This window comes from Gigantopelta aegis, chromosome 10 (genome assembly GCF_016097555.1).
Source record: "Gigantopelta aegis isolate Gae_Host chromosome 10, Gae_host_genome, whole genome shotgun sequence".
NCBI lineage: Eukaryota > Metazoa > Mollusca > Gastropoda > Neomphalida > Peltospiridae > Gigantopelta > Gigantopelta aegis.
In genome coordinates, this window is record NC_054708.1 from 35,677,790 (window position 1) to 35,699,559 (window position 21,770).

Consider the following 21,770-nt stretch of genomic DNA (forward strand, 5'->3'; position numbering starts at 1 on the left):
TTAGGTACAATGTAAACTAGGTTAGATGTATCCTCATTTCAATTACCGGGTAGTAGCGATCTAGAGGCATTACACTGCTACCTCCCCAGTGACCTGTGAATTCAGTACTGGAATACCAACTTACATGTATGTACCAACGTAAAACCTAAATAGCCTAAACATTTGTTGTTCATTTGTTATAAAATAACATGCAGCGATATAACATCTTTCAATGGTTTTGGCATTGGTAAATTATGCTATCTTTTTAGTCAAGAGACAAAATATTTTTTAAAGTTTATTTTTAAATATAAATATTTTTTTCAACCATTAACAAGCACAAATGTTATATCGAATTAAAGTTCAAACACACTGTCCTGGGCACACACATCAGCAATCTGGGCTGTCTAAGACATTGGATTAATGCCAAGTTGTTAGTGGTAAGTGTCAGAGAAGTCAGTGGAGTACCTCATTGAACCACTAAAACACACCCTGGGTGGGTGCCAGCACCAGTACTGAACCCAGTACCTACCAGCCTCAAATGCAAGGCTGGTAGACTGTTGCCAGATTAGATGGAGCAGGATTAAATAATCTCTCAGATTATACAAAATGCTAATTTCCTGAATGTAAGTTCTTGGGTTTCTTAAATAGTATTATGCACCAGCTTATGACTGTATCATAAATATCACATATACAAAGAAATGAAAATGGAAATGTTTTATTTAACGATGCACTCAACACATTTTATTTACGGTTATATGGCGTCGGACCTATGATTAAGGATCACGCAGATAATGAGAGGAAACCCGCTGTTGCCACTTCATGGGCTACTCTTTTCGATTAGCAGCAAGGGATCTTTTATATGCACCATCCCACAGACAGGATAGCACATACCATGGCCTTTGTTACACCAGTTGTGGAGCACTGGCTGGAACGAAAACATATACAAAGACTTCTACATTACAAGCTCTTTTGAATGGCAATTATTATACCATCTAATGTGATATCTATTAGCGAAATGATTATTGCAATGTTTGTGACACAGGTCAAATTATTATTACAAGAAAACATTGATCAGTTAATCTCACTTGGTGATAGCAAGATATCTGTACTTAATGACAAAATAAACGGTATTGCTTAAAGAGTGTATTTAGCCATTAACAGTCATAATTCTGTCAAATATGGTCACAATTTGTTATCTCTTTGATCTCATGTGAGGTGTTAAGAAATAAAATGCTTTGTAACAAATTAAAGTTACACTTCTATCATTTTGTCTTTAAGCTTTTGACTAAAGAAAAGGAGTGGGACGTGAACCATTGAAATATGTATAACTGTCAATAGTGGTCTCACTCCAGTGTTCTTTGAAACAGTGTGAGCTGTAATTATCTCAATACTATGCTTTACAGCAAACTGTCACCATTTAACCACATTTCTCTAAGTTGTAGCATAAACAAAACTAAAGGGGTAAAGAAATAAAAGGATAATAAATGTTAATGGGGACCATCAATCACATATATTTATATCTCTTAGATCAATTTAAACGTAATCACCGAGTTCTGATTGGTTTATTTCAAAAACTTGTCAATCCAGTCTGTGAGCAATGAAGGTCAAATTGTATCAATTTGCAATCAAACAATGAGTTAATCCACTAAGACTTTGATTCTGCTTAGGGTGCACAGCCCTATCATTGGAAGTGTCAGCCAGGACTTGAATTACACAGACCAGTTATCTTTTACTGTTAGCAAGTGATCAGCTTAGCCCAGTGATGTGTCAAGGATTAAATCCCAATATCAAACAACAATTGTTTACAGTGTTTACAGCTTACCTAGCATGGTCAACTGATCAGGATCCATTTCACATGCCTGTAAAATGGGGGAGGGGGGCAGCTAGGACTCAACTGGCCTCATTGGTGTAGTGGTTAAGCCCTTGGACATAAGACTGGTAGGTATTGGGTTTGCAACCTGGTCCCAACCCCCACCCAATGAGTTCCAACAGCACAATGGAAGGGGCAAGGCCACTACAGTGACTTCTTCCTCACTAACAAATAATCACCAACCCCTGTCCTAAACAGACAGATGATATGTATGCCCAGGCTAGCATACTTGCAACCCATTCAATTAAGAAAATGTCCATGGCTAAAAACATGACATTGAAAAAACCCCACCTGAATATAGTAAAAGTCAAAAAAGTGGTGTGTAAAAAAGCACATACCTGTAAGCATGAAAATCAAGTTAAAATGAAATGACAGACCTGAATATAGTGCAGTGGTAAAATCATTAGGGCCCCATTCCACAAAATGATCTTTATACAACCATATTGTTATAATTATACCAACTAACATTACCATAATTCAACCCAACACCACCCCATGGCTGCCAGCCTGTTTCATGGCACGCTGTAACATACTGTTGTCTTAAATTATGGAGAAAATTTACAATATGTTGTAAAAGTTAAAAAGGTAAAGTTTGTTTTGTTTAATAACATGTCTAGAGCACACTGATTCACTAATAACTGACCAACATTTGGTAATTCTAAAATAATTATAGTCTTCAGAGGAATCCAACTATATGCACTTTCCCAGACAAGACAGCACATACCACAACCCTTGTTATGCCAATCATGGGGCACTGTATTAGATGGGGGAAACACAATCAGAAAATGGGTCCACCAACTGAGTTATAGCCGACAGTGATTTTCTAAAAAGGGTACAAACTTATTTGTGTCAAAACAGATCTAGTATATATATAATACATTTTAAGTTTGGTAATCTTTGAATTTTTTGTTTTAAAGGCCATATAGGGTGTGTACTACCAAATCAAATCCCATAGACGACAATAGTAATATATACTCTTAAAAAAAAAGTAGGGGAACCTGAAATATTAATGTTAATATCAACTATTACACCGAACATACGTTTTGACCACAGACATCCTAGTAAAGAACGTTCAGCTATTATCAACACACCGAAACACATTCCATAGTTTGTACGTGCATCACGCAGTTGCCCCGTACACGTGCGTAGGGTGTCATTCTCGATTTTGACAATTTCCAGGAAGGTCGATTAATCACTGTGGAACATTATTTCTGTCAATCTTTTTCATTCTGTTGATCATACAGTTGTTATTGTTTTGTTTTTAGTCATTTGTATTGTTTGAATTTGCGATTTACTGACCAAAAAATGTGAACTTTCAAATTTCACTTCTGACCCCAATAGTCCTTCAAGATCTTTGGTGGTCATAAAACCTAATGTAATACTGTTGTAATGTTTGTCCAATTAATTCACTATTATCATATAACCATTCCCCACAGCTAATATACCATATAATTTTGGCAACTGTAAATTCTTATTAGAGTTCCCCTACTTTTTTTGAAGAGTATATGTGGCTAAAACTCCTACCTGCAGCATATCAAATCGACATAAATACCATGGATATAAATACTACCACCCCTCACCCTTAAAGTGAAACAGAAAAAGTTGGGGGTCAAGATGCTCGTTTCTGAGATAACAGGTAGCGTCTATGACTACCCTAGTTCTGCACAAAATTTTAGTACTTTTCTTTTGCAGGTTTCAGGCACAAGGCTACTTGACACAGTGGTACTAGATGAAATAAAATTGCATACATTTTTTGCCCAGATAAAACTTTTTTCGTTTTTTTTTTACAACCTACACACTCACATTTATCACCAATCACCAATTTATCACCAACTTGTGGTGTTCACTTCTCTATCAAAAGTTGGATGCACCTTGAACTTTGACCCAGCCAGAAGTTATTTGGTTTAGTACTACCTATAGGACTTCTAATAAATATGAGAGATAAATTGACAATTATTACAAAGGAAATCAACTGGTCGAGTTACTTTGCAGATTTCCAGTACCGGATGTGAAATTGTCAGGAGATTTTTAATTGTTAGAGGGTATTTATGGTTTGCACTTGCTTTGTGGAACAGTAGCAATGTGAAGCTGTGTTCCAGTTATAAAATTCATTACAATCAACCAACTACATCATTATCATGTACTCCGCATGTTATTAATAGTATCGAAATGAATTATCACTACTTGGCCAAAACTAGAAAAACCTAAAAAGGTCAAAATCATACAAAATCATAATGTATATTTCCACAAGATTTTCTCTATGATAGATTGCCAAAAATGTGTTACACAATACAATAGCCATGCTTAATACCCAAAGTGAATAAAGTTTTCATTTATAGCCCAATATTGGACCAAAAAAAACCTTTAACTGCCATGAAAGTCAAAATTGATCTGTAACAGTTCATGATAAAGCTATACATAAAATTGCAGCTCAATATTTCAAGACACTGTGAAAAAAACATCCAGAAAACTATATGTAGCACTGGGACAGACAGACAGGAGGTCGGAGATGAAACCTCTAGTCCCCGGTGGCACTGGGACAGACAGACAGGAGGTCGGAGATGAAACCTGTAGTCCCCGGTGGCACTGGGACAGACAGACAGGAGGTCGGAGATGAAACCTATAGTCCCCGGTGGCACTGGGACAGACAGACAGGAGGTCGGAGATGAAACCTATAGTCCCCGGTGGCACTGGGACAGACAGTCAGGAGGTCGGAGATGAAACCTATAGTCCCCGGTGGCACTGGGACAGACAGACAGGAGGTGGGAGATGAAACCTGTAGTCCCCGGTGGCACTGGGACAGACAGACAGGAGGTTGGGGATGAAACCTATAGTCCCCGGTGGCACTGGGAGAGACAGACAGGAGGTTGGGGATGAAACCTATAGTCCCCGGTGGCACTGGGACAGACAGACAAGAGGTCGGAGATGAAACCTATAGTCCCAGGTGGCACTGGGACAGACAGACAAGAGGTCGGAGATGAAACCTATAGTCCCAGGTGGCACTGGGACAGACAGACAGGAGGTCGGAGATGAAACCTATAGTCCCCGGTGGCACTGGGACAGACAGACAGGAGGTCGGAGATGAAACCTATAGTCCCCGGTGGCACTGGGACAGACAGACAGGAGGTCGGAGATGAAACCTCTAGTCCCCGGTGGCACTGGGACAGACAGACAGGAGGTCGGAGATGAAACCTGTAGTCCCCGGTGGCACTGGGACAGACAGACAGGAGGTCGGAGATGAAACCTATAGTCCCCGGTGGCACTGGGACAGACAGACAGGAGGTCGGAGATGAAACCTATAGTCCCCGGTGGCACTGGTACAGACAGTCAGGAGGTCGGAGATGAAACCTATAGTCCCCGGTGGCACTGGGACAGACAGACAGGAGGTGGGAGATGAAACCTGTAGTCCCCGGTGGCACTGGGACAGACAGACAGGAGGTTGGGGATGAAACCTATAGTCCCCGGTGGCACTGGGAGAGACAGACAGGAGGTTGGGGATGAAATCTATAGTCCCCGGTGGCACTGGGACAGACAGACAAGAGGTCGGAGATGAAACCTATAGTCCCAGGTGGCACTGGGACAGACAGACAAGAGGTCGGAGATGAAACCTATAGTCCCAGGTGGCACTGGGACAGACAGACAAGAGGTCGGAGATGAAACCTATAGTCCCAGGTGGCACTGGGACAGACAGACAGTAGGTCGGAGATGAAACCTATAGTCCCCGGTGGCACTGGGACAGAAAGACAGACAGGAGGTTGGGGATGAAACCTATAGTCCCCGATGGCACTGGGACAGACAGACAAGAGATCGGAGATGAAACCTATAGTCCCCGGTGGCACTGGGACAGACAGACAGGAGGTCGGAGATGAAACCTATAGTCCCCGGTGGCACTGGGACAGACAGACAGGAGGTCGGAGATGAAACCTATAGTCTCCGGTTGCACTGGGACAGACAGACAGACAAGAGGTCGGAGATGAAACCTATAGTCCCAGGTGGCACTGGGACAGACAGACAGTAGGTCGGAGATGAAACCTATAGTCCCCGGTGGCACTGGGACAGAAAGACAGACAGGAGGTTGGGGATGAAACCTATAGTCCCCGGTGGCACTGGGACAGACAGACAAGAGGTCGGAGATGAAACCTATAGTCCCAGGTGGCACTGGGACAGACAGACAGTAGGTCGGAGATGAAACCTATAGTCCCCGGTGGCACTGGGACAGAAAGACAGACAGGAGGTTGGGGATGAAACCTATAGTCCCCGGTGGCACTGGGACAGACAGGAGGTCGTGGATGAAACCTATAGTCCCCGGTGGCACTGGGACAGACAGACAGGAGGTCGGAGATGAAACCTATAGTCCCCGGTGGCACTGGGACAGACAGACAGGAGGTCGGAGATGAAACCTATAGTCCCCGGTGGCACTGGGACAGACAGACAGGAGGTCGGAGATGAAACCTATAGTCTCCGGTGGCACTGGTACAGACAGACAGGAGGTCGGAGATGAAACCTATAGTCCCCGGTGGCACTGGGACAGACAGACAGTAGGTCGGGGATTAAACCTATAGTCCCCAGGGGCACTGGGACAGACAGACAGGAGGTCGGAGATGAAACCTATAGTCCCCGGTGGCACTGGTACAGACAGTCAGGAGGTCGGAGATGAAACCTGTAGTCCCCGGTGGGACTGGGACAGACAGCCAGGAGGTTGGAGATAAAACCTATAGTCCCAGGTGGCACTGGTAGGGCACTAATAACTTTGGTCATTTTCTCTTGAAGATAAAAATACAAAATATTTTCACATCACAGTAAAACAAGTTTCTTTTTAAATGAATTTTTAATGAAGTCTACAATTCCTTGGTTCATCTTTTACCCATTAACTGGATTACTCATCAAAAGTGTACATTTAACACAATGAGAAGAAATGAAAATGACCATGGACAACAAATGTAGAAAATTTTACAGGATGCTTTTGTCAAGATTAAAAGATAATAATAGTTTTTAAGTGGCACAAATTTTTTAAAAGTTAGGTAAATCTGGCTGGGTTTTTTATTTGTGTGTGAGAAAAAGACTAAAACAAACAAAAACAAACTGACAGTGCTAACTAAAGAAACAGCTGAAAATATTTATTTTTCAACACTTGTGGCTTTTATTAGCAGAGTGAGCATACTACTTGAAATGAATGTTAAACAAATGAACAATTCCAGTTTACACAGTAACAATTACTATACTTCGTAAGGATCTGATTTCAGAAAATGTAATTACTTTTCACGTCATACTGTTTGAAAAGATTGTCTACATAAGTCTACAGACTATGGGAAAGACATCAGGGCCAGTAAGACTGGCACCAAAAACCCACAACAAACAAAGATTGAAGAAAGAACAATGTCTGATTCTGCATGCAGCAAAACAAGTAAACAAGAAACCTTCCAATTAAAAGTTAATCAAACACAGTTCCATCAACAGATCAAAGGCACTCAGAAGATGGAAGCAACCATGGGAAAACAAATGGCAAAAAACCATGATAGCAAACAGTGGCCCTGGGCATCAATAAAGAGTAACAAATGATCAAAGGTCAGGAGCAAACAGGCCAGGTAATGAAATCCCCAGTAACCAACAGTGGGTCAGAGAATGCTGTAAAAGTTCTATTATTTCAGTTGTATTTACAATCCACTCAAAGGAATAGGCCCTGTAAATAATATGTTTAAAGCTGATGGGCTAGTCATCGATTGGATATCTGTTAGGGGATTTAGGTGGGATTTTAAAATAAAACTTGTTCAACTAAAATCTCTAGTTTAGAATGTTATGGTCCTACTTAGCCAAATCTATAAAACTTTATGTGACAACATTAAACATTTTATTACAGTATATTAAAAGTTACACCTTCCATTTCCTGGGAACAGAGTACTTCCAGTAACAGATACAGTTTTACATGTGAAAATACATAATCAGTTTACATGCAAATTTGTAAATGCTATGGAATTTTGGATAGCTCAACTGTATCATAAGGTTTATTTGTTATCAATAATTTTTGTTATAATATTTTTAATCACAAATTTTTATGATAAGGAACTACAAATTATAAACAATAATTAACTTCAAAATCATTAATTACATTTACATTTGGTTGCAAACGTGATATAAAAAGAAGACGTTTGTTCTTTTGCTAAGTAACTCTCTACATGTCTTCATAATATAAGAATGTTTACAGCAGACCTCCATAATACGGCTGGATTACTCATGGCCTTCAGGCCTCCATCAATACATAACAATTTGAATGTGACAGCCAAGCCTCATGGTGAACCATGAGCAGTTGTGGTGTGTGCCATCATGTACCAGCCTCACTGTTCAATGGTTGTGGGCCACCTGATTAAAGGTTCAAATCCCAGTACCATGCAGCTCCACTACTGATTTCTCTTAAACAGTTGACGTGTGTAACCAAGAGAGCATGTGCTGGAACCATAACTGGACATTAGAACAAAAAAAAACCCTTAAATGTTATCCTGCTTGTGTAGGACATAATGTGAACAATCCTTAATTGGTAAAACAGCCTAGTTGCCTGCAGATGGCTTTTTATACAACACAAATTCAAATCTGTTTATACGTCAATGCCATAGTTATCAAACAATATTTATAGGTTTTAAATGGATAGTAGTTAATTTAGTAGTCATCAGATAAATAATAGTTTTAACAAACTGATGTCTGTATGAATTGGAAACTGGCAAAGGAATAAAACGATCACTTGTATGAAATTTTCTGTCCGATCATCCTGGAAACTTTGTTTTGTAATGGGAAATAAGTAAGAGATTGAATGGTCATCACTTTGTCAACACTACTAGTATACAAAATAAATCATTTAAATGCTTTACGTGAAACTTGACAGAAACAAAGTGTAAATTAACTATTGAGGAAATATAGCCATTTGAGATTGCTCTAAGTGCATTAGTCTCTCTCCACCTTCCCTGTCTTTACCTTTTCATAGTTTTCATTCTATTCTTGAAGCTGCAGTGTAATTTCCTCTGCACACTGTTTTTTTATCAAGATCATTTGGCTCTTTGTTATCATTATTATCATCACTAATTCTATTGGAGCTGGGCGGTATACCATATATACCATTCGGTATCGGTATTATGTCAATACCGATTTACAGTACCAAGCAAATCTCAAAATAATGAAATTTCGGTATTGAAAAATGTTTACCGCCATTTAATAAAGCATAACACTATTTCTGACAAACGCAAAATAGCTGAAAAGAAGAGAGAGATGAGGGCTTTATGTATGGAATTTAATTTTATTTAGAAGAAATTGGCGGGTGCGACTTAACTCGGGCATGCATTTAAAGCCAAGTTTATTGAAAATACTGCTCGATATCAGTATCGGTATTGTATCAATACCAAATACATGGCTGTTAACAAAAGTAAAATGTTGTGACTGAAATTTCAAGGTACAGGGCATTCAAAATGGTAATGTTTTATATGACAATTGTAGTCCACTTTAAACATGTATTTCTCCCATCCCACACCCTGTTATTTTTTTTATTGGACAAAAACATTAATTTGATGGGTCCTGCAGTGAACCTATATTAATGGAAATAGCAGTGGCGTAGGCAGGATTTTGTATTGGGGGGGGGCAAATCAACTATTCAAATACATTTACATCGGGTGGCTCTTGTGTTATTGCAAATTCATTATGGTGCAAATTCATTATGGGAGGGGGAGGGGGTCGTTAAAAATTGAGGTAAAAGCCAATGTGTGATACTGCATTACGCTAACGTTGAATAGTCCTTTGTTGATCTTTGTGTCATTTAACAATACGTAATGCAAAATCTTGCAGTTTCAATACCCCTCTCCCCTTGTAACGTTTTGTGACCGTGTTTTATTTTACTTTGGGGTCTTTAGTAATACATATATGTTAAAATAAAATGGCAATGTCTGGTTGCATTTTACTTTATGAATTAATATTACGTTGCACAATAACCTCCTCCACCCCCACCCCCCACACCCCAATTACGTTTTGTCACATCCCATAATTCCCACTCTCCTTAGTGCACGTTGCGTAGTTCTCGAATGATCCCATTATTCAATAGTAAATAATAAAAAAGTAACATACCGCTGGTCGGTAAATGTTATATTTGACCGGATCAACTTTATTAACTTTCAATATCTATAATACGCAATCTAATATCTCCCAGCAGAACTATTACATTGTAACAGTGTTCAAACTCGCACGTGCTGTTCATCATATGATGTGACATCGGGTACGGACATTACTTCAAAGGGAGTGAGTAGCACATTTAAATTAAAGGTAGTTTTTTTTTTAACTTAATTTACAACTACTGTAGAAATGTTTGTTTTGTTTTTTCAATTACAAAAACCATACCAAAAATGATTAAAAAAAATTAAAATAATAATAATAAAATAAAATAAAAAAAGTACGAAACATATGTACACACCTTTTTACAAAATAAGATCGTCTGCTTAAAATAGCACAGCAAATGATAGTGCAGGGTGCACATTAAGTCAATACTTTACTTTCTACATCCGTTCGGACTATGTAAATAGCGGATTTGACGTGTTGCGATAGATCCCAAATATGTGTTAACGCAAATGGATGAATTAAAACAAAAAGTTGTATTCTTCTACCAAAACTGTATTATATCAGACAATGTAGGCATTATTACTAAAAACTACGACACAACAGACTGTATCAAGACAGGATAAAACTAATTTGCATATCCAGGTCAGACTTGTTGGTCACATGTTCGTAATCGATAGAAAAACCAAAACGAAACTTGTTCGATGTCGTTTTTTTTTTTAAATATACAATTAGCTAAATTTTAAAACATTTTTATAAGTTCAAGTATCCGCGGTAAGAGCAACTTTGGGAATCTTTATTGGGAAACTGTTGGGTCGTAATTGGGAAAAGGTTTGATATTGGATTGGGAATTTACGTTAGGGGAATGGGGCCGTTCATCGGCCCCAAAATGTATGGTAGATTATACCCATCCGATAGGTACCTAAAGGGGGGTCAGCGGGGCAAAGAAAACGGCCGATGTGATCGGGTTGACATTACGGAAACCGAAAACGACCGAAGTGATTCTCATTTATAAAAAAAAACAAAAAAAAGACTGAAAAAATAATTTCCACAATTTCTCTGACGACGGAAATCCATCTCACGATGGACAGTTAACAGCCATGCAAATACTGTACCTATACCAAGGTAAATCACCCCTAAAATACTAATACTGATACTGAACCTGAAATTTCAATACCACCCAGCTCTAAATTCTATGACTGTTTTAAAAAGGTTGATACTAAATGTACAGAGAGACATTTACCTTCTGACTATTGCAGGCGCAATATCTCGTCAGACGCAAGTCAACACACTGTATAACGCATACAGTGAATTCATATTTACCATCATTTTGCACATAAAACTGGAAATGCTTTGATAGAAACCAATGGCTGATTTTCTTTTTTGCTTTTCTGTGATATACCTGGGAAACTTGAGTTGAAAAGTGTTTTTCTACAAGTATTTTTGCTTGACAACAATGGCAAAACGTTGCAGTCATTTTGAGGAATTCTTAGCTGATTGTGACAGCTAACTGGATAATAAATTTCAGCATTTAAAAAAATCATGAAATACTGGAAGGTGAATCAGTTTGTTTCCAAACAAATTGTGGTTAGTAAACAAGAGTGTTTGAGAATAAGGGCCATAAATACTGGACATCAGGTCACAATGACATATAGTAAATGTGACATAATATATTATTTTGTGTAAATTTAAAACCACATTAACGGCTCTAAAGTATCATAAAACTAAGAAACACCCATAAAAATAATGTGACTATAAGATGTAAACGAGCTTTTTGTCAAACATTAATTCAGTAGTCAAGTTAATACAGGTTTGATGACCAATTCCATCACTGATGTAAAAGATAGAATAAATGCTGTATAAACCAGTTTTTAAAAACTTTTAAACAGTAATATTAATGCTCTAAAATGATGACATTAAAGAGCAATAAGTGCAGTAACAAATGGCAGTCTGATCAGATCTAAACGTCACCAAGGGACAAATCCCCCTGTGAGTCTGAAAGAACAACAAGGCCACAATGTATAAATGATTGTTGAACACTGCTTCAACAGTGAGAGGAAAAAGAGAGTTTTCAACAGAGGAAAACATGCCTCAGGGAGTGCACACCACTTGAAAATAATGACCAACACCCTAGTGTTTTCAAGTCAATCATTACCACTGTTAGGTCTCACTTTGATCTGTAATGAGTATTTAGACAGGATACAATAAGGAGCTATTCACCAGCCTCAGTGGTGGAGTGGTTAACACATTAAACATATAGCTTGTATGTAATGGGTTCGACCAATGTTATGGGTTCCAACCCATAGCAAGTTTAATGACTCAGTGGGTCAGAAACTCAGTAACTCAGCAATAGAAATCCAATGCAAGAAATTGTCCAATAGTTTTATTATTATATTAAGTTTTACCATAATAAAATCAATATTTCAAAATAAACTGAAAATAGCCAAACAAAATATCCCAAATGAGATGACTATATACAACTGTGTTTGAGAATATGAATGGCCAATTATCTGATGGAATTAAATTAGAATACTTGTCAGAAGGATTGGAATTGAATATTTTACTGAATCATACCACAGCAGTGTTGGAAAACTGTGTGTTAGCTAATAATGAATTAACACAAAATCCAAAATGTTTGTGTTTATATGTACAATTAACAATGAAACAGTATTTTTATGTATTAGGACCATCTGCAAGAAATTTTATCATACTTTTATTAAAGAAATCAAAAACAATCTTAAAAATTTAATTTATCTATTCTCCTTTTTTATCATAGCAACATACATTCAAGGAAAACACTTGTAATAAAACTTAAAAGATGTAGTAATAGTAAGACAATCTTTTTCCTTCTTTTTTCTGTCTCAAAATGACAACACTGATTAGTTTTGGAGGAAACAAAGTTTGTCAGTACTGTATTTTGCACATATGCACATAATTTTTGTAATATCAGATATATACAATAACAATGATTTGTTGGGGGTTTTTGGCTATCATTTCTGTTGTAAAACGTGTGGATATCATTGGAGTTTACTTAATTATGTGAAGCTGTGTTTCAACCTCAAACTGAATTATTTTGAGGAACTAGCTTGGATTAAGACAACTGGATTATTTTGAGGAACTAGCTTGGATTAAGACAACTGAATTATTTTGAGGAACTAGCTTGGATTAAGACAACTGAATTATTTTGAGGAACTAGCTTGGATTAAGACAACTGGATTATTTTGAGGAACTAGCTTGGATTAAGACAACTGAATTATTTTGAGGAACTAGCTTGGATTAAGACAACTGAATTATTTTGAGGAACTAGCTTGGATTAAGACAACTGAATTATTTTGAGGAACTAGCTTGGATTAAGACAACTGGATTATTTTGAGGAACTAGCTTGGATTAAGACAACTGGATTAATTTGAGGAACTAGCTTGGATTAAGACAACTGAATTATTTTGAGGAACTAGCTTGGATTAAGACAACTGGATTATTTTGAGGAACTAGCTTGGATTAAGACAACTGGATTAATTTGAGGAACTAGCTTGGATTAAGACAACTGGATTATTTTGAGGAACTAGCTTGGATTAAGACAACTGGATTATTTTGAGGAACTAGCTTGGATTAAGACAACTGGATTAATTTGAGGAACTAGCTTGGATTAAGACAACTGGATTAATTTTGGATACAAACCACTTCGAAAGGATGTAAGTTTATAACTGTTACATATTTTCACTTAAATTTTTTATAAATACAAAAAAAAATTAAAAAATTTTTCATAGTTTTTTCTATTTTTACGTCTTAGAGCAGTAAATATTGTTTAAAATAATACAAAATAAAAACAATAGTCATTCCCATGTCATCTTCATTATCAATTTATTATTCCCAAAATTATGTTCTTAACATTTTGTACTTAATACTGATACAGTTAATTCGGACAAACCTGTCTGTGCCATTTTGGGAACACAGACTGGAAGAGTAGGTGACAAGTCACTTGAATGAAATTACAGGTACAATTAATCAGTGACTGGACAGTACTTGGGGTGGGTGGGTGTTCAGTGATAAATAAAATGTTAAAAGTTATAATGGCAACAAATATATATTCTTTTTATCTCAAGTTAGCAATTTTTATAAAAATAATTTGTATCAATATTTAAATATAATGGAAAACACAGAATTAAGCGACTAATAAAAACACCACACATGAGGCTAAGCGACAGCAGATCAAATGAGTAGTTGAAATCTTGTCATCATGTTAAATCCTGGTTGCCCATAAATAGAATTAATAGAAATTTAACCAAATGAAAATTGGTTTTATATGCTAGCTGTATTAGAGTAAGTGTATATCTTTAATGCTTTCTCGAGTTTTCTAATGTTTTGCTTTCTTTAACAACACCACTAGAGCACACTGATTTATTAATCATCAGCTATTGGATGTCAAACATTTGGTAATTTTGACATATAGTCTTAGAGAGGAAACCCGCTACATTTTTCCATTAGTAGCAAAGGATCTTTTATATGCACCATCCCACAGACAGGAAAGCACATACCACGGCCTTTAATATACAAGTTGTGGTGCAATGGATAGAGTGACTACTTTCTTGAGATGCTGATTAACACGAACATGTTATACAATGCTAATGGACAAGATTTGTTTCAAAAGCATCACTTATTATTTTGTAATGGTGCGTACACAGACACTGTCCATGCAAATAAAGTGATACAAACAGCACCTCACATTCTCTTCAACACTAAGTTGCAACACCTTAGAAATCAAAGTGCTACTAGAAGAGTAATTTTAGCCAACTTCGTAACAGACTTTGTCAACCATGAATACTTCAAACTGAAAGCAGCAATTAGCAATTTACGAGAGAAAGGAAAATGATCAGTTCAACAGAGAGCCGTTTAACAAGAATGGTGTCAAAATATCATATTTAGTTTACACTGTCGCTGCAGTGATCCATTATGTATGACACTATTCACAGTGTCATGCTGACCATGGGGCACTTTCTCAAGGGGCTGGGAGAGCATTGTATCAAGAAGCCTGCCACATTTCAGTGCATAGATGAAGGTGTTCCATGCTAAACATTCACTGGGATAATCATTATGGAGTCTGAATGGCTAAATTCAGATGGGAGGCTTGAACTGACAGATGAGGTGAGTGTCCTTCCCAGAACAAAGCTATCACCTCCGTATAGTGGGTGTCAGCACCACCAAACAAGCAGCATTCGGACATGTTACACAACAAAGTCAACAACAACGCTATCAAACCAACATTAATAACTCCCTTCAACCTCTGGTACTAAACTCATAAAAGGACCATTACTCAAAAACTATTTAAACATGTATGTTGAAGAATTACTCAAACACGTACAACTTGTAAAGAACTGTAAACAAGAAACTACAATAAAGATTTAAACCACAAATTAATTACTTTATTGATTTTTGAGTCTCATAATGACAACAGATATACATTTAAAAAACAAAAAAAAAAAAAAAAACAACCCAACAACATCTGTCATCTGCAGTTATCTAATGGTCAGGTTTCTTCTTTTTTTTAAACAGTCTGCTAAAGTTTGGACACAGTGCAGTCTATGAATCACATAACTTATATTCAGAATTTAAACATTTTTATGAGTATGGACTACAATATGGTTAAGGTTTCGCTGAACATTACATCTCAATTTGCTTAGCAATTACCAGTATGTAAAAACAATTCTGTTGCAAAGAAATCAATATTTAAAAAATTATAACAAAATTTGCAAGTTTGAAAAACACCATTATAAAAACAAAACCCACAATTTTTTTTTTTTTTAAATATATATATAAACATTAAAAAAAAAGAAACTGAACTCTCATAAAACAGTTTGCAGTAAAATCATTTGGCATGTGAAAAAAGCCAGACATGAAGACCAACCAACAGCCAGCTGAATTAAAGGAGCCGTGTCTGACTATTGTAGTCAAAGAAAGCTATTTTCCATGCCACTGATCTGAGATGTTTGGCCAACTCAACAATGAACATAATGGAGGCCTCAGGTCCTGACCAGCTTGCCGGGTGTGTCCAGTTAGCAAGTTTGCAGACCAACAAATTGCATCGCAGATGGCTGGCCCCTTCCTCTGGCTGTATGACGGCCAAAGGCCAATACAATCAATCGACTGGTTTATTTTATATCTTAAGTCACTGAATCCCAGGGCATCGGTTCAAGTAAAGCTCACAATTAATACAAGATTAAAGTTTCTTTGAAATCTAAACTGAATGAAAGGTCCTGACCCAAATGCCGGTCATACAAATGCTCCAACCATTAATGCTATGAGGCACAGGCTGACCCACTTCAGTTCAAAGTGATACTCAAATTGTTGTTCTGAGTTGTTTTTCAAACCAAAGTCTGGATGCTGATCTGACCTGGCCTCATTGTTGGGTAAAGACATCCTGCTTGGTCTCCTTGTGGTATTGCCACCACACACATCCATCTAGATCTGCTTCTCAAGCAACAACAATTTGACCGAATTACCTCCATGTCCTTGTCAACTTGTAAGACATTATTCACATCATCACAGAGTTAATCACTATCAAAACCAAGCTAATTTGTTAAATCTGCTTAATACTGTTTTTTAATAATAACAACCTACAGCTACAAATAAGTATACAAATTTCATTTTATGTTAATTAACCTCTCCATCTATAATTTGTATGTTTTATTCAGTCTTGGATTAGCACACATATCTGAGATGGGATAATATAAATATCAAAATAATTCAAAATAAATGACCATGGCAATAATGTATAACACATCAAGAGATTTTTCTTTATTGGCTGTCAATAGGATTGGATTTCCGAGATAATGTAGTCCACTTGTTTTCAAGTATATTTTTTTCTTCCTTTTTTTCCCCACCTACTACTTACTAATTTAAAAATAGCAGCAACACAGCTCTCCCTTTCAAAAGAATTTAAATTAAATTCTGTCAGTTTGCTTAACAGTCACAGAAACAAAAGCATTTGTTGATTATGAAACCCCCCATATCTTTTAATTTTTAAAGCAGTACATAAATATATAGCTGAAAGTAAGAGATTCGAGTTGAACTAACTTATTATTCCGATTTTTACTGCCCCATATAAAATTTAGCTCCAACAAAATCACTATCATAATTTTTCTCCACTATCCCATTTCTATTCTATCTACTCTCTACCTTTTATTACTATATATTAATAAATATTAATCATGTTAAATACTTCATGCCATTGGACATTATGTTATTATGTTTTATATATGATTATGAATACTGATTATTGTCTGATGTCCATCTTGTTTAGGAGAGCACTTATATAGGCTCTGCCTTTTTGACTTTTTTTCTGACCAATAAAATATTTCAAAACAATATCTTTTCTTTACTAATATCTTAAATCTGGTTCCTTTATGATAGTGTCTGTTTTCCAAGTGTTGCCATGATATGTTATTTGTAGTGGTTCAGTTCAGTGATTGGTGAATACTGTGTGTTGTTCAGTTTAATGGTTGGTGAATACTTTGTGTTGTTCAGTTCAGTGGTTGGTGAATACTGTGTGTTGTTCAGTTCAGTGGTTGGTGAATACTGTGTGTTGTTCAGTTCAGTGGTTGGTGAATACTGTGTGCTGTATTGTTCCGTTTAGTGGTTGGTGAATACTGTGTGTTGTTCAGTTTAGTGGTTGGTGAATACTGTGTGTTGTTCAGTTTAGTGGTTGGTGATCCTGTGTGATGTTCAGTTTAGTGGATGGTGAATAATGTGTGATGTTCAGTTTAGTGGTTGGTGAATATTGTGTGTTGTTCAGTTTAATGGTTGATGAATACCTTGTGTTGTTCAGTTTAGTGGTTGATGAATAGTGTGATGTTCAGTTTAGTGGTTGGTGTATACTGTGCGTTGTTCCATTTAGTGGTTGGTGAATACTGTGTGTTGTTCAGTTTAGTGGTTGGTGAATACTGTGTGTTGTTCAGTTTAGTAGTTGGTGAATACTGTGTGATGTTCAGTTTAGTGGTTCAGTTTAGTGGTTGGTGAATACTGTGTGATGTTCAGTTTAGTGGTTGGTGAATACTGAGTGTTGTTCAGTTCAGTGGTTGGTGAATACTGTGTGATGTTCAGTTTAGTGGTTGGTGGATACTGTGTGTTGTTCAGTTTAGTGGTTGGTGAATACTCTGTGTTGTTCAGTTCAGTGGTTGGTGAATACTGTGTTTTTCAGTTTAGTGGTTGGTGAATACTGTGTGTTGTTCAGTTTAGTGGTTGGTGAATACTGTGTGTTGTTCAGTTCAGTGGTTGATGAATACCTTGTGTTGTTCAGTTTAGTGGTTGATGAATACTGTGTGTTGTTCAGTTCAGTGGTTGGTGAATACTGTGTTTTTCAGTTTAGTGGTTGGTGAATACTGTGTGTTGTTCAGTTTAGTGGTTGGTGAATACTGTGTTTTGTTCAGTTTAGTGTTTGGTGAATACTATGTTTTGTTCAGTTTAGTGGTTGGTGAATACTGTGTGATGTTCAGTTTAGTGGTTGGTGAATACTGTGTGTTGTTCAGTTTAGTGGTTGGTGAATACTGTGTGTTGTTCAGTTTAGTGGTTGGTGATTACTGTGCGTTATTAGCTGTAGGTTCACCAGAGCAGTGTAATACCAGTGTGTGGTAAACACAATCAGAGATGTGCTATCTCATCTGATGGTTTGATCAGTTTTGGCTAGACACGGTGTGATTCTCAGCTGGAACACTATTGGTCATCAGACTAATAGCCAGTGGGTGCAGATACCTGGCCAGAAACTAAATGGGGCAGGCCATACATACAAATTATTACCCAGATGTGACAGTTTTAAACAAGTTTTCAACAGAGTTCACCAAGTGTCAAACACATGTCATGAATTTTGTAGCTGGTTCATGTGAATGTGATATTTATTTATTATCACAACATGGAAGTGCCTTTAGTAGGAATAATAGTTTTTCAGTGGTTGTTAAAGCTCTGAGAACCCACAAGACCATTTAAATACAACATTACTGAAATAAAATGTTGACATTTTACTGGGGAGCCAGAAGGAACTTGCCCTGATATTTTGTTAAATGTGTTTTGATTTCTGCGTATGAACATGAAGTATAAAATAATAGAAAACTTTGAGAAATTAATCACATACAAAGTAACAAGTACTAACACCCCCACCAAGAGAACGAAACAAAGAACACAAAGTATCAGATGGATCTGCCATAAAACAATCTTGGAAGTGAACAATTTAACCTTTTCCCTAAAAAAATATTATCAATTTCCTAGATGGTGGGGGTGAGGAACCAAAGCCCCCAGGTTTTATGTAAATATACAGATTCTATCCTCTATGTTGTTACATTAAAACTAATGACAAAACAAAATTTCTAAATAATTTCAAACTTATCAGCATTTCAAATGGTCAATTTAGAAATAAAATTTGAAGGGTTGTAGCTAAGAAGTGTAAAATATTGAGCAAGGTTTGCATATAAACAGGACAAGGCACCGACAGTGTCAAAGGCTAATTAATGCTGGTCTTAACATGACTCAATCATCTCTCCAGTCTCACACAGAAAAAGAAAAATGTTTTATTTAACGATGCACTCAACACATTTTTATTTATGGTTACATGGTGTCAGACATATGGTTAAGGACCACACAGATATTGAAAGAGAAAACCTGCTGTCACCACTTCATGGGCTACTCTTTTCGATTAGCAGCAAAGGATCTTTTATATGCACCATCCCACAGACAGAGCAGTACATACCACAGCCTTTTTATATACCAGTCATGGTGCACTGGCTGGAACGAGAAATAGCCCAATGGGCCCACCGACGGGGATCGATCGCCAACCAACCGCACATTGAGCGAGTGCTTTGCCACTGGGCTACGTCCCGCCTTACATCACACACATAGTACTGAGTACTGATAAAGCAATACATGTCCCCTATCATATTATGGGCCATTAACTCTGTGAAAAATAGGTAAATGCTATGAAAGTTAAAAAGTTTGTTTTGTTTAACGACACCACTAGAGCACATTGATGTATTAATCATTGGCTACTGGATGTCAAACATTTGGTAATTTTGACATATAGTCTTAGAGAGAAAACCAGCTACAATTTTTCCATTAGTAGCAAAGAATTTTTGATTTGCACCATCCCACAGGCAAGATAGCACGACCACGACCTTTGATATACCAGTCGTGGTGCACTGGCTGGAACAAGAAATAGCCCAATGGGCCCACTAATGGGGATTGATCCTAGACTAATCGTGCATTCAGAGAGCGATTTAAAACTAGGCTACGTCTCGCCCCTGCAAAGAAAGTTAAACTTGATCTGTAACATTACGTAATAAAGCTATACTCAAAATTCCATCTCAATATCTTCAGGCATTGCAAAACAAAAGTCTGGAAAACAAATGTTCATATCTCCTACGTTTAAGGGCCATAACTCTGTGAAAAGTGGGTATATTGCCATGAAAGTCAAACCTCATCTGTAACATAACATGATAAAGCTTTGTACAAAATTTACACTCAATATCTTGAGGTATTGCAAAAACAAAGTTGAGAAACTAATTTTTATATCTCCTAAGTTCAAGGGCTATAATTCTGTAAAAAAATTGTAAATCACCATGGAAGTCAAACCTGATATGTAACATTACATGATAAAAGCTATACCCAAAATGTCAGCTTAATATCTTAAGACATTGTGAAAAAAAAACAATATTAAAAAAATTATATATGTGGGATGGACAGACGGACGGACGGACCGTCAGACCGACAGACAAACCTATAGTCCCCTCGGGTTGGACCGATAGGGGACTAATAACACAGAAAAAACCACTGATTAAAATCAATAAATTGTAACAGCCCAACAAACAGTTGGTTGAAGGTACTGTATTTTGTTACATACCTATTCAATCTTACTATAGTGATAAAGGCATTTTGAAACCGTGTGATAAATTTATTTTGGACCGGGACTTATAATGGGGAATTCCATTTTTATTGTTACTGCAGTTAGTGCCTTTTATTTACTGACCTCATGTCTGATTTACAAATTACATCACATCGTATTTGAAACATTACACAAGGCTGCCGCAGAGTATGATTCTTAATGATAACAAATCCATGATCATAGATTCAACAAAGTGTTGTTATGACGTTAAATGAAAAAACATTTTTGTAAAACATAAAAGAAGGTATATAATAAATACAGAACTTCACATACATTGTTTTCGATTCCTATTTATTGCACTAGTTTATTTGATGAAAGAACATAAATTAGAAGGAGTGTGTCCAAATACTTCAAAGATGGTTAAAACGAATAATATGATAAACACAATAAATAATAAAGGGAAAGGGAATGGAATATTAGTTTAATGACACCTCAGCACATCTTAATCTATGGCTATTTGGAGTCTAACTTGATATTTTGACTTTTAATCAAGAGAAAAGAGAGGAAACCTACTTCCATCACACAAGCTACCAAAACAGCAACAATGGATCTTTTACAGTCACTCTCCCGTAGACAGAAAAGTAGCAGCTGGTATGTAATGATTTTCAGTAGTTATACTACTCCATCTTACCTGTTTCTGCTCTGCAAATGTCAGCAGCTTCGTGTCCATCGTCATCAAAATGTCTTCCCATGCCTCCGACATCTGCTGAATAGTCAGCTGAAGGTACTGGAAATAACACACCAAAAATCTCACCTCTAGCAGTATTGGCTATAGACAACAGAATACACCAAAAATCTCACCTCTAGCAGTATTGGTTATAGACAACAGAATACACCCAAAATCTCACCTCTAGCAGTACCGCTATAGCAACAGAATACACCAACAATCTCACCTCTAGCAGTACCATTTATAGG

General features: G+C 36.9%; 1 protein-coding gene across 2 annotated transcripts in view; it reads right to left on the reverse strand.

Annotated features, from left to right (window-relative positions):
• The window catches only part of LOC121384572 (anaphase-promoting complex subunit 4-like), a 177,948-nt gene that overhangs the window by 130,467 nt on the left and 25,711 nt on the right, over window positions 1-21,770 (reverse strand). For both annotated transcript variants that reach the window (XM_041515027.1, XM_041515028.1), the window contains exon 10: window positions 21,487-21,582. In XM_041515027.1, coding sequence (XP_041370961.1) covers window positions 21,487-21,582 — 96 coding nt within the window. The remainder of the gene's footprint in view (window positions 1-21,486; window positions 21,583-21,770) is intronic.